This window comes from Plutella xylostella, chromosome 6 (genome assembly GCF_932276165.1).
Source record: "Plutella xylostella chromosome 6, ilPluXylo3.1, whole genome shotgun sequence".
Lineage (NCBI taxonomy): Eukaryota > Metazoa > Arthropoda > Insecta > Lepidoptera > Plutellidae > Plutella > Plutella xylostella.
The window spans coordinates 5,916,333-5,930,704 of NC_063986.1; the positions used below are offsets into that span (position 1 = coordinate 5,916,333).

Sequence of the window (14,372 nt, forward strand, 5' to 3'; positions counted from 1 at the left end):
ATTGAAGTAAGTACATTTATTGTTAATAATTATTGTTAAGTGCGCAGTGCATCTGAATATTATCAACAAAATATTTAAATATTTTGATGACATTCTACCTACAGTGCCACAAACTTATCTGTTCCGGTGAGAGCGAACTAAATTGATCAATATCTCATTAATTACTAATGAATTGTATATTGTAAAAGATTAAATGGGTTTATTAACACCGCAAGAGCGAATTAACAATACGAGCAAACTTAAAATTTTATAGAATTAAGAAATATTACACATTTATGTGAGCTGTCACCGGAACAGATAAGTTTGTGGCACTGTATATTGAATGTTTTATTAAAAAGTTGGGGCCATTTGGTGTCGACATTTTGTTAGTGGAACTTTATTATTGCTTGTGAATGTACTATTCAATTCAATAGCATAATGTACGTACTTTTGTCCGTATTACCAGCATAGCTAAGGGGGTCCGGATAACCGAGGTCCCACTGTACATACTTACCTACATTGTATAGTTAGGCTTTAGTTCAAAAATCATCATAAATAACAGGGACGGGGCAATATAGCATCGTGACTGGAGAGCGGTTTTAGGACACTCACTCTAGACTCGCGACTTCGATAAAAGGTATCCTAGAGGGCACAAGTTTATTATTAGTGATTGACCCAAGATGCGGGTTCTAATCGAAACTCTGAAGTTGATTATGGCCGAATTAGGTAGAAAACAGACATTAGACAGAGTTGTCAACATTAAATCTATGATATCATCTGTTTCTGTCCGTATACGCCATATACCTACTGTCAAAGCAAGACAGCCATAGATTTAATTCTGATATTATTTTTAAATGTATTGAACTAACAGCTCCGATACCGCAGTTTACCGGATTCGTAAAGTCGGAGTGTCCCCCCCAGCTGACAAATGATCCGTAACCAATGGAGGCTTTTAGCTCTGCGGCTTTTGGGAGAGCAGCTTTTTTCATTATTTTATCGCCCCTGTAATTAATAATGAATTAACTAAGGGATGGCACCTTCATTTTTTATAAACTGCATTAAAAAATTGAAATGCAAATGCATAGATTGTTCGGATTTATGACTGGAAATGAAATAAGTACCTACCTACTTACTTAAATAAAATATTGTTTTTAACATCATGCAGAAAATGATGAAATCATCGTCATCGCGGTTGTCGTGACACCCGCTAGGTATTATTTTCATGCAAGTAAGGCGGGTCACACATTCACGATTGTGGATTGCGGATTTCTCATAGTAAATTTCCGCGCGGTGAGGCGGCGGCGTCAGTGTGCGTACGTGGTCTTTCTAATATTAACTGTCATTTTTGCATACAATGATTATCCGGCAACCGCGGCGGTGCACGGACACGTGTAGGGAATGCAATCTCGTCTCGCGAGATCGAGATCTTTACGAGATTGAATCTCGTAAAATTTTGTACGAGATCTTGCGAGATAACGAGATCGAGAAATGCAGCGTGACGACGTGTTTTTCATGCAAAATATGTATTTTTTGACAAGCCATTTTCAGACAAACTAACTTGCCTTTCCGTACCTTGATAACATTATCTTCTACTTTAAACTTATTATATTTGATTAATACGATCTCACAATATTTATTTCAAACTTATGAAGTTAAATTTTTGTTTATAAACAGTAATGTTGTATTACTCTTAATTATTGAAACTAAAGCAATACTTAACATAGATCATTATTTTGTTACCAATATTGTATGAATTTGAACTTATTAGCTACAGTAGGGACTTATAATAATTAGGTATAGACATAAACAAATGTTATTAGAGTTAGAGACAAAATAATTAGTACTCTGCTGTTGATTTTTAAAAGAAAATTACATTATTTTAATAACTAACAACGAAGTTTCTATTTAATTATAAATCATGTCAGTTACTAGTTCCTAATACAAGCATTTGCATAATGTTTTTATTAACATTCTCCCAATCTCGCGAGACTGCGTTTTGAGTCTCGCGAGATCTCGCTAGGTGGAAATCTCGTACGAGATTGCATTCCCTAGACACGTGTGCCTAAGTAAGTATTTTGTGTGGAATTAGCCCGCGAAAAACGGTAAAATTGCGTGCAATGACCGACCGACCGCGTGACCGCAAAATGCATTTTCTGCACTGAATGCATTTTCACAAACGACGGTCAGTGATGACGGTCAGGACATACGGTCAGGGCTGAACATCGGTCGAGCACTATCTCTCTCTCTCTCTAGTTCCAGCCACAGCCTTTGTGACGCGAATTTTTGTGGTAGTATTAAAATCAAACTCAACAATAATTTTGCCGTGAAGGCTGTAGCATCGGTGGTTCAGTGGTAGAATGCTCGCCTGCCACGCGGGCGGCCCGGGTTCGATTCCCGGCCGATGCAGTTACTTTTTGTTGTAAATATTCTTTTTTTACTCCTTGCACTTTCACGATTTCATAATTTTAGCTAATTTTATGCATTAATATGCATTTTCACTGCCTCATTAAAATAATGTTTAAGTTAGTATATATTTTGCTCGTAATGCATCCAGGGCCAACGGCATAAATAAATAGATAAGTACGTAGTCGTCAAAAATCATGTAAATTTTATGGTTCTACAGACAAAATTATGGTTCAGTAATGTAATAATAATAAAATTGAGAATTTTATGATTATGCCACCTAGCGGTCATGTCTTGTAGTAAAGCAAATGATTGTTTGTTGGACATAATATGATAGTTCTATTTTAACGTATTTACAGATCACTTAATGCCAACATTTTTGCATAGATGGCACCACCTACGTGGTGTAAATTGATGCTCAAAAGAATAACTTTAGTTCACACGGTAAAAAGAGGTCACACAGAGGTGCACTTTGATAACATAAAAAAGTGTTTAGGATTAGGATTAGAAACTATCGGATCAAAGACTATAGAGCTTCCACTATGTTATTGTATTTTTGACGTTTCCTTATGTGTGGTAAGTAAAGTTGGTTTTCCTTTGCAGTCATCAAATATGTATGGGATTTCGAATGTCAAGAAACCAATAATATAATGGACCGAGTATAACTACAGTTACACTGTTACATCAATATTATTCTACGATTACATCAATATCTATCTAAGTACATCAATAATATTATGCTACGGTCCTATGGTTCCTTCCTGCTTAAGATCCCTCCCCGAAAACCTTAATTTGTTTCCCACATGAGTCCCACTTCAATTTTAGTTTTCGGTTGGTTTGTACCAAGGAACAAAATAATTTTCTAACGAGAAGGTTCTCGCTTACCCTGAATTATTATCTTAACTCAGAATCTCAGAATACGGATTTACTACTCTGTGAACTCTACGTCTGTGTTTAGCTTTGGTGACAACAAAACGAAATGTCAAAATAACTCTCTCGATGCAACAAAAATATTATTGTTTTAATTCGTGTAAGATATAAAATGCCCTTTACTTCGTGAAAGCATCGAGATTGAGTTAACCGCGATTCGCGAAATGATCCATAATTGTGGTCTAACCGGAGTGTGAACCGATTTTGTGAACTACTTCGTAGGTTTCAATGTCAGTTTTGTTTTTGTGTGTTTGCAGTGTTTTTGTGGTAATTTTACGCCTTTCTATCAAGTTTTAATGGTGCCGTTATGTGTTATTCTATATGATATATCTAGTTCAACATTAATCCAACTGAAAAGTGTTCAATTTTGTTTATTTTTGGTGTTGAGGTTAGTTTTTGGTTCCCGCTATTGAGTGGTCTATTCTGACCACTGCCACTACCAGAATGAAATACATGTCTCCGGGTCGGTGAGTAATAGTCAGTAAGCTTCTATCTTAAGGTTTCCAAACGAATGAACGGACACTATCTTGAAAGTGTTGGTACAATGTTTGGTTTTATCATATTGCAGTTTCATTCTGTTTCTATGATACAAGAACATTGTGGCAGCATGCTATACAGATATTAGTTTGGAAATCTTTCTTACACAATTTATTGTTTTACTTGCAAAACTTTTATTTTTGTTGTGTAGGGTTTTATTCTAGTTAAATACCAAACTTGACAGAGTAACTGCTAGGAGCTATTTGTAACATGTTATTTTATACAATCATTCACAAAATCAATAAACAAACTGTTGTGTAATTTATTTCACAAATCCCTAACCCACTATCCTCATCCTTTTAAAAAGTAAATAAATGATTGGGAATCAACATTGGTGTTTTATTAAAACTGTAATTGCCAATTTTCTTTTCAATACCCTTTACTACTATTTAATAAATAACATAGAAATTGGCACGTACAGTTTCCCACTCATACACAATTCCCCTTAGTTGTTAAGTAAAACAAGGTAATGGAGGTAATAAGGTACTAATCGGTTTCTTCTTCTCAGTGCCAGCCCAGTACATACCAGGACGGACCGGTACAAGCCTGTTATTATTAAACGGGTTTACATTTTACATGAAAAATCATCAGGCTCATGGAAAGAAACAATGGTACTGCTCTGCTAGAGACGTGGCCGGCTGTCGTGCAGATGTCATTACATACATGGGGGTGGATGGAACAGATTATATATCAATTTTTCGTGGACGACACATACATAAACCTCCTCGCCTACGCCAATGCCATGATGGCAGGTATATTAGAGAAAAAGTTTCTTTTTGACTTAATCATGTTTAGTACCTAATTAACTAATAAGAATTATAATTTTTAAATATTTTTTAAGACCCTCCTACAATAAAATCAAGTGATAAAACTTTTTTATGAAATTGAGAAATCATGTTACAAAAAACTTTATTGAATGTAGGCTGCTAGTTTTAGATGGTATATTGTGAAACAGATGTTTATATGCAATAAATATTCTGCTATAAATCATGTATTATTCAATTTCAAAACCACTTACATCATATAAACACATACTATAATGCATGCTGTTTGTTTTCCAAGAAATAAATAAATACTAAATATCTTAAATGTGTACAATAATGCAAGCATGGGTATAAATTTAGGCCTTAGCTCAAATTACCATTTCACGTTACTAGTTAACACTTAGCCATATCAAAAACAAAACCTGTACTAAAAACCATAAAATTTCAGGAATATATTACCTCCCATCGCACAGATCTGGTAGCATGGTGCTTATATTTAATGATAACAAGTATTGGATCAATAACCGCTACCAGAACACTATAAACTGGACCTGTAAGGACCGCAAACGGCTCGGCTGCTCCAGCTGCGTCCAAACCACATTAGAGGGACGCTACATCAAGCACAAGGGTGATCACAACCATGATGACAACTATACGAAATACAACTTTAATGATTGATGTCTAGCAAAGAGCTACTTCCTCTGGCCCCAAATTAGTTCCGTAGAGAGTAATATGCAGTAGTTTATGTAATAGCTACAAAGGTTTAAAAATGTGTAATGTGTAGTAGATTTCATACTTATTCTGTATTTAAAAAGGAGGTAGCTCTTGAGGAAGCATGTTGTATTCATTGCTTCCTAATCATTAGAATGATGGTTACATCCCTTGTTCTACATTAAAATCTGCATAATCTATTTGCTGTAAGAATACTCATGATAAGACCCTGAATTAGATTCTGTTTTGACTGGTGATAGGTTCATAGAAATATTATCTCTACCTATGGATTCTGCTTAGTTATTAGTTGGTTATTATAGATTAGAGTGAAATAGTGACTGATTTAGTTATACTTTTAATTTAAACAGTTTATTTTATGCAAAATTGATTGCCATAGGCACTTTTTTATACTTTTTTGTATACATAATTAATTTATGTGCTTAGTTTTTATCTCGTTTTTATACATGTTTTTCATTTGTATTAATTTATATTTAATAGATATAATTTTATACATTTAAGTATTGTATCTTGTGTCTCTTCTATACCAGGGACAAAATAGTATATAAGGACAACGTAATGTAAACGTTTTGAAAATTGACTTGTAACGTGTTAAGAAATATTTGAATGAAGTTATCGTGACACTGTTAAATTTTGAATATAAATACAGTGCGGCTAAACTAGAACTAAACACGTTTGCTTAAATAGTGTAGCTAAGAGTATGTCATATCATTAGTGAATTATTTTTTTAATAGATTTTATGTTTACTTACTTACGTATAAATGTAATAGTACATAAAAAAAAAGATTACATTCCATATCAGAATGTTGCCTCAACATGCAAAAAATTTGCATGTACTAAAATTTTCGTCTGCTTTAAATGTATGCTACTGAGACTGACTAACTTATCAGTATTTACCACTTAATACGGCAATTGGAAGGTGGATCTCTTACTGTAACGTTTAACCCATTGAGTTATGGGTGAAAACCTACTACGGTACTCTATACCTACCCGGTAAAGGCGCGTTAAAAGAGTGTGCATGGTTAAGGTGCGGTGTCTCTCAACAGTCAATAAGATTGACTACGTTAGCAGGGGTCCACGTTACCACCTAAATAATTGACGGATGCCGAGTTGCAGAAAGGGACTTTAAGCTAATGTCGACATTAAATCTATGTCTGTCTCTTTCTGCCGACATACATTTAATGCCGACATTAACTTAAAGATCCTTTCTGCAACTCAGTGAGAGAGAGACAAAGCAGTTCAATAGCTAAAACGTCCTATAACTTGTCTAGAATATAGATACTGACCGTCGCCGGTGGTACGCAGCGTGTTTTTCATCCATATTTGTATTGTGCTGTACCCAACATACATACATACATATATACTCACGTCTGTAATCCCCGAAGGGCTAGTCAGAGGTGACTCGCAAGCGTGGGGTGCTGTACCCCTACCCTGAAATAGTTTAACTTGCTGTTCGGTACTCTACCATTAAATACTCTATCGCGTTTCATTAGGGGTTGGTGTGAGTGTCGGCTCGAAGCGCTCCCATGATTTTCCAACAGAGCCACAGATTTCGAGACGGTTTATTTGTCTACTGTACTTAAATCGTTTTCTTGTTTATGAATTCTGATAATAATTGCGAGTGCTTAAAATGTAAGTCTACAACTACATACTTACAATTTAAATGTAGTTTATATTATAAGGTAGAAATGTATCTTACACGAATGCTATAATTATTATTTCTTAAATAATAACTAATCCAGAAAGTATAGTTGGTGGTTACTGTGGCAGTATTGACTGACGGAAATATTTTTACAGCATTCTTTATAGTTCCTAAGCGTAAAGATCTCGATTACTCATTGTGCCAATATTCTATATCATTAGTCTTGCCAATAAATAATTTCTTGTAGATTAAGCGTACTAGTCAAATGGTTCTCGTTTTTTTCCAAAAATGTATATTTTATTGAATGCTCAAATTTTATTCATTGTGAAACAATGTGCCAAAATTGAAATTATTAGGTTATAAAAAGTTTCTTTTACATTTTACTGCAGGGATTGGTTACTATGTATGAAAAATAATTAAAATGCGTAGGTTTTTAATTTCTGTATTAGGAAATGTACCTATCTGTAGCCATGTTTTGCAATAAACCTTAATACACTTGTATGTTAACATATATTATTGTTTAAATACTTAGGTACCTTATTATATCGATTAACCTGTATTAAATGAATAATCTGTGATATTCTATTAATATTGCATGTCGCAGGGATCGACCCTTTTGGTGAACTTTTGTAAAATACCTACACAGATATTTTTTGATGGAAAAAATCAATTAAAAAACAACTTGATGAATTATGAAGTTTCAGGGATCGATCATATACCTGGTCTACCTCTACTCCGAATTGTTTAATGCAACGAGATAGAGTCGAGGTTAGCAGTTAGCGCAGTAGCGCTCTAAAATATCGTAGTGACGCTAGAGTTGTCCGGCACTTGCGAATCACTACGTATATCGCTATATAGAGAACAAATTAATTATACATACTTTATACCAGTAACAAAGCTGTATTCTAACAGAGTTGTATACCAATACCATCCACGACACAATAGACGCTGGCATCTTGAGAGTAGGTAGGTTTAACAGTTTTCCAAAAGAACTAAGTACTACATTCAACCGCAGTAAACACAAAGGTAAGTATCGCCAAACCCTGACTACCCAGTGTGACCAGACACCTCACTAACGCCCCAAACTTTCCAGTGCTCATGGTGAAGTCCCGCACCGGCAAAGACCTGCTAATGCTGGACGGCTACACCTACTACCAGCACAAGCACCTGCGCGACGGGTTCCGCTGGAGCTGCACGCAGATGGGGTCCCGCTCCTGCCGGGGGTTCCTGCACGTGGACACGCAGATGATGGTGGTGCGCGCGCAGACGCAGCACACGCACCCGCCTTCGACGTACTTCCTGGAGAAGATCAGGCAGAAGTACGCGGAGCTGCTTAAGGTTGGTGATGGTTTTAAGCTTTGACGAAAAAGAGGGGTGTTGTAAGTTTAACGTGTTGTCTGTCTGTCTATGGTAGCGTGGCTCCCAAACGACTGAACCTCACTGACCTGACTGTGTCTTCAGCCATATTTTATGAAAATCGGCATAGCCGTTATTGTTATTATTATAAATTCTTTATTGCACATAAAACACTTTTAGTGTTGAGTGTCGGGGGTTCTTAAGGTTGGTTAGGTTATAGTTACGATGGATTGAGGGAGATTATGAATGTTTATTTGATTTTAACTTAATACATATGTATATACAGCGGGCGTTTACGAAAAGAGTATCTAGACAACAAATCTGACTGGCTAACAACTTTCTAAAGCTTTCGCACTGTAGTCTAGTGTTTGTCATCACATCAGCGATATGCTAAGAAACAGTTGATTTGAAAAGTTTACCTGTTTTTTTTGTTTCAGGAAAGTAAAACTTCATCGGAAGATGAAAATGAGGCGCCAAAATATCTGAAAATCAAAAGTATTCAAGGCCGTGCTGGGTTTTAAAGTATTTAATTGTGATAGTTCCTATCGGAAACTGAATTGTGTAGTCATTGGTTTATATTTAGTTTTAGACTTTTATAATATAAGTTAGATTATTTTGAAGTTTTAGATCTACTTTTGCCGTATCAATATTATTTACAATCATGTAATCAATGAATAATTAAGTATGCTAAATATTAAACAGTATAAAAGAATTACCTAGAAGTATTATTTTATTTGAACTCCGATTATTTTATACTCTACAATCTTAGCTGTGTAATCTTTATTCTAACATGATCAGTTCCTACCACTGAAGCTCGACTACGGACGCTTCAACTAACTGTACGAATACCTTTATTATAATAGTGTGTTCTTCTCTTATACAATGTGTTTTTTTTCGAACCCGACAAACTTTAAGGGTGTATTCTACGAGTGATTTCATCGAGAAAACACCCCCACATGTGGAGTCAAATGTCAATATTCTAGAAATGGCGGCCATTTTAAAGTTTTACATCCTTAGTTTTCATAAAAATTCATATCTCGAGATTCAAACGGCTTACGGACATGAAATAAAATGCTTTTATCCGCAAAAAGTCATTTCTATCGAATAAAAATATGCAAACCTGCTAAAAAGTTACATAAAATAAGTTACAAGCACCTAATCTAATCTAACATAAATGAATAACTTTGAAAATCGCCCCCCTTTGATGGTATTTTTATGTATTTATTAAAAAGTATTTGAAATAAGCTAAACAATGATACCAAAACCGTATCTGTACGTCGAGGCAGTCAAGAATTATTGAAGTTCAAAACACACCTAACGGAGCTCATGTAAGTTGATTTCATTTACAATCAGAACTCTTTCACTCAATGGATTGTGCTACCTGAGCTGCGGCGCTAGGTTAGTTGTGTTTTGAACTTCAATCATTCTTGACTGCCTCGACGTACAGATACGGTTTTGGTATCATTGTTTAGCTTATTTTAAATAAATGCATAAAAATACCATCAAAGGGGGGCGATTTTCAAAGTTATTCAAGTAAATGTAAATTTTTTCTGTTTTTTTTTGTCAAAACTGTTAGATTAGGTGCTTTTAACTTATTGTATGTAACTTTTTAGCAGTTGTAGATATTTTTATTGGATAGAGATGACTTTTTGCGGATAAAAGAATTTTATTTCATGTCCGTAAGGCGTCTAAATCTGGAGATATGCTTTCTATGAATAAGAAGAAATTTTTTAGTATCTAAACTTTAAAATGGTTGCCATTTCTAGAATATTGAGATTTGACTCCACATATGGGGTTTTTTTCTCGATGAAATTACTCGTAGTCCCCCCTTAAAGTTTGTCGGGTTCGAAAAAAAACACATTGTATAGAGTTATGCTTAATCATCTATCTCAGAGACAGCTATAACATGGGTCTCTGATGTAAAATCTAGAAGTTCCTAGACAATTTCATTATTGGTCAGTTAATGCCCAAGCTCTAGTATTGTTTTCACTGCACCCAACAATGCTGCACCCTAATCCTTAGTCTAACCATCATCATGTATGTATGTATGTAATTACTATCAACCGTCTCCTTCAATTCACAGATTGCTATCGCTACGGGAAGCCGGTAGCTCTGATCAGTGGCAAGACTGGTCTCCTTGTCGACGGGTACCCCTACTACCGACGAGACCGGATCAAGAGGGTCCTTCACGAGGCCCTGTACCGCTGGTGCTGTACCAAGAGGGGGTGTAAAGCGTACGCACATGTCATAGAGAGAGACTTCAGAGTGCTGTACGTGTCCAGTGAACACTGCCACCCCCCAACGTTCTTTATTAAAAACGAAGACCAAAAGGTTATAAAAAGTTACCCAATTTTATGAATAATAGTTTAGTTAAACAGCTAAGCACTTTTAGGAAATAATGAAATTGCAAGTGAGTTTGTTTGAAGTAATTATGTGACGACCATTTCTGTTGTAATAAGAGTATTATTTTTTTATTATTTATTGCAGTGTGACTTTCGTAAATTATTTTGTTAATTATAAGTTTTCACAGTATTTGACGAGATCCGCAGCACACTTAGGTTACCCTGTATTTATAGAACTTATACGCGAGAACGCGGAATGATGTTCAATACTGTACACTGGGCTTTTCAACTCGTCCCCATGTCATATCGATCGTACTGTGTTTACAAGAATCATTTATGTCCTCTTCTAATAATTTATGTATGAATATGGGGTTAATATCGACTATGATCTGCCTAAAATCTAAATTGCTTATTTCATTAAAATCACATTTGAAATATTCACACGAAAAATAAAATGTTGACACTTTTATTCTTGTGTTTAATTATTATATTAACTCATCATATAAAAGTGTATTATTGAATTACCAAGTTGGCGTTCTAGGTGCGTTTATTGTACCAGCTACCGTACCACAACCGACACATTAGAAATTTACAATAGGCAGCGTCGCTCGCCTGTCAAACAGCTGTCGCAGATCCATACAGTTACGTCAGATTTGACAAGCGAGCTACAGTACTGAATTATTATTTGCTAATGTTCGGTGGTGGAAACCCCACAGCTAACGGCCGGCTCAGTTCAGAATCTTTAACCACACCATCTTTCAGTGAACATATTCATGACGAGTCGCGGCAAGGAGCGTCTCGTGTACCACAACTACACGTACTACAAGCAGAGCCGGACCAAGACAGGCTTCCGCTGGGGCTGCACCAAGAACCGCTGGCACCGGTGCCGGGCATACCTTCATCTGATGGACGACATGACCATAGCTAGGAGCAACCTGGAGCACACCCACACGCCGTTCGGCACGCCTATTGAGAAGACGTAGTGTGGAATTTAAGTCACATTTTGGTCGAATTAGAGGACAGGACAGGGAAAAAAATAGTTGTCACTATTGCTTTTAATCCGTCATTTGTTTGTGATTGTGGTCCGATTTCGCGATGTCCGCTGTCAGATTTGAAAACTATTTTCAGCTTTAAAGCGATTGCTGGAATGTTTATCCGTTAGCCCTTTTGAGCTCTCACCCTAGTTATGTAATGCTTCGATTGTTAGCTGTTAAAGTTGTCTGAGTCTTCAGCAGTAGATATTATAAGTATTAATATAAATTTTAATAAGCACTTAAATTAGGTGAAAAAAAAAACAGGCTCGTAAGTAGAAGTTACAATGGCAGGAAACTTATCCAGTGAACTGGTTTAACGGATACATAGTTGAAAACATTGGATCATTGTGGTGTGCCTTTGAAGCCCGCTGAAGGGTAATGGTGGGGTTGCTAATATAATCCATAAAACTTTTGTTTATTTACTTACGTTTTTAAACGAGAGTTTAGCAGTTTATTGAGCAAAATTTTGTCGTATTTTTTACATTTGGAAGATTAATATTTTTATTTTATTCCTAGCCAGCCGCTATAGTGCCGTCCTAAATACCCTCTACATCTTTATTTAGTAATATTATTTGTGATAATGTTGAGCTGTTCAGAGTTTCAGACATATTACCATTTTAATGCATGATATGTTTTAATTGATCTCATTGGTATTTAAGTTTCTAGTCATAAATGCAAAGCAATATTTTAGGATAGGAAATATTTTAATTTTAATATGTTAGTATCATGATGTTGTTGTTAGAATGATTCTAGGATTCAATGATTCTGTTAGAGGGATATTATGATTATAAATAATTACCTACCTACTTGTAGAAAAAATATGTTTTTTAGTTCCTTACTTGTAACTAGTGATCATGATCTCAGTTATTTTTAAATAATTTGTCAGACAAACTTGATTTGTTGTGTGATGTTGTTGGTTTTTAATATATTTTAGGTACCTATGTGATTCTCATAAATAATTCGCATAACTAATGGCAAGTCATATGTTACAAAAATTTAGGCTGAATATTTTCTGAATATGATGTTTATAGAAGTGACGACAAAAAAGAAAGGTATAAGCTTCCTAATCAACACAGAGACGTTTGATTAAACCTACCGCGATGTATCATTACATTATTCATAACTCCAAGATTATTACCGATTTTGCAGTGAGAAGTTGTTTATTTTGCAGCAGCGTTTTGGTGCACTTTCTAAATATACCGTTTTTAATATAATTATGTTGTGCAAAAGTTGAAATATAATAATAATTACATCACTGTCATCTACTTTTTTTATTTATAAAATGGTAGCTATTCTGAAGGCAAAAATGCTAATTTTAACGCTGTCAAACTAAAAAAAATGCTAAAAATTACATTTACGGAAAGATTTATAGAGTCGAATTTTAATTAAGGAAATTAAGGTTTTGACAGCTCTAAAATTAGAATGTCTGTTCAGATTTTCAGAATCGACATCATTGTTTTGGTATTTTTATTTTAACAATTTTGAGGGTTGTAATGATACGATTTGTGTATTATACTAACCACGCCCGTATTAAAAACACTTCACCTGCGCAATACATCCACCTATCCAACCCGTACCGCACTCGGCTGACGACCACTACCCTTACTCCAGGCCCTATAGCACGGGGCGCTATTAAGACGTGACAAGAGTTCTCCGTCGCGCTCGCTCTTGAGGCTTCGCGATGTGAGTGAGCGCGATGCAATTTTTTGCGCCCCGTACTAGCCCTTTAGAAGTGGTCACCTGGCCGACGGAAGCTCCCGCTCCTGTTCAAACAACTTCTCCAAGCACTGCAAGGCCTATCGACACGTGACTAAAGACCACTTCATACAGAAGGCGTTCCCGGTACACAACCACGAACCGCCCAGGTTTAAGAAGCTGCCGAGTGGATTGTACGAGAGGTAGTGATTTGTGCCGCCGCCTCGTGCAAGATGAAGTCAGAACCCCAAGATAGTATACTCACGTAATAAAAAGTGCGGTGTTTTTAAGTTGACGCCCGAATGGTGTAGTGGTTATGATTAGTGACCCTGACTGCTATGCCGAGGTCCAGGGGTTCGATTCCCGGCCGGGGTAGGTATTTATTTAAAGAAAGATATTTGAACTCGGGTTTTAGGTGTTAAATTTAATGTTTGCGTTATATTTAATATTTATTATATATTTACCTACTATGTATCTGTCTAGAATATCACCCGTTCAATGTAATATGGGAATGAATGAATCAAATAGTTGAAGTAAGTCCTAAAAATAAGTGGTTGATATATATATATATATCTATATCAACCACGTGTAAATTTACACGGGTGCAGCAATGCACCTCTGCCTACCCCGCAAGGGAGTATTTTTCATTGATGAACAATTAGAATATAATATTTCTATAACTTTGTAAAAATACTCATGCTATATTGTACAAAGTATAGTAATGCTTTTTTATTTGAAAATTCCTTCCAGCGTCATACATCCAATTGTGCAATTCGTCTCGTACAAAGCTACTGATATACAACGACTACCCATACTTCAGAAGTGGACCAATCAGGGACGGTGGGTCTCGGTGGACTTGTTCCAGCAACTTCTCAAAGCACTGCAAGGCCTATCTCCATGTGGATATTGACCACAACGTAGTGAAGGGAAACACTGAACACAACCACTTACCGTCCAAGTT

The 14,372-nt window shown here is 35.8% G+C and overlaps 2 protein-coding genes and 1 non-coding gene across 3 annotated transcripts; all 3 read left to right on the top strand.

The window, feature by feature from the left end:
* Nucleotides 1–2,314: 2,314 nt before the first annotated feature.
* Nucleotides 2,315–2,385, top strand: Trnag-gcc. Its single transcript has one exon. It is a non-coding gene; the product is annotated as a tRNA-Gly (tRNA).
* A 1,371-nt stretch (nt 2,386–3,756) lies between these two features.
* On the top strand, nt 3,757–6,439 carry LOC125488667. Its single transcript, XM_048621834.1, has 3 exons — nt 3,757–3,775; nt 4,307–4,508; nt 5,036–6,439. The coding sequence occupies exons 1-3, from the start codon at nt 3,757–3,759 to the stop codon at nt 5,289–5,291; spliced, it is 477 nt and encodes a 158-aa protein (XP_048477791.1). The 3' UTR covers nt 5,292–6,439.
* Nucleotides 6,440–6,671: 232 nt separating this feature from the next.
* On the top strand, nt 6,672–9,055 carry LOC105389632. The gene is made up of 2 exons (XM_011560776.3): nt 6,672–8,322; nt 8,778–9,055. Exons 1-2 carry the CDS (start codon nt 8,083–8,085, stop codon nt 8,859–8,861), a joined length of 324 nt encoding a protein of 107 aa, XP_011559078.3. The 5' UTR covers nt 6,672–8,082; the 3' UTR covers nt 8,862–9,055.
* Nucleotides 9,056–14,372: the final 5,317 nt, after the last annotated feature.

Bases quoted from the DNA above. Each gene is read 5' to 3' on its own strand.
- LOC105389632 (XM_011560776.3), top strand. From the start codon at position 8,083: ATGGTGAAGTCCCGCACCGGCAAAGACCTGCTAATGCTGGACGGCTAC. The intron at 8,323-8,777 runs GTTGGTGATGGT...TTTTTGTTTCAG, and splicing joins AGTACGCGGAGCTGCTTAAG to GAAAGTAAAACTTCATCGGA.
- LOC125488667 (XM_048621834.1), top strand. The intron at 4,509-5,035 runs ATACATGGGGGT...CAAAAACAAAAC, and splicing joins TGTCGTGCAGATGTCATTAC to CTGTACTAAAAACCATAAAA.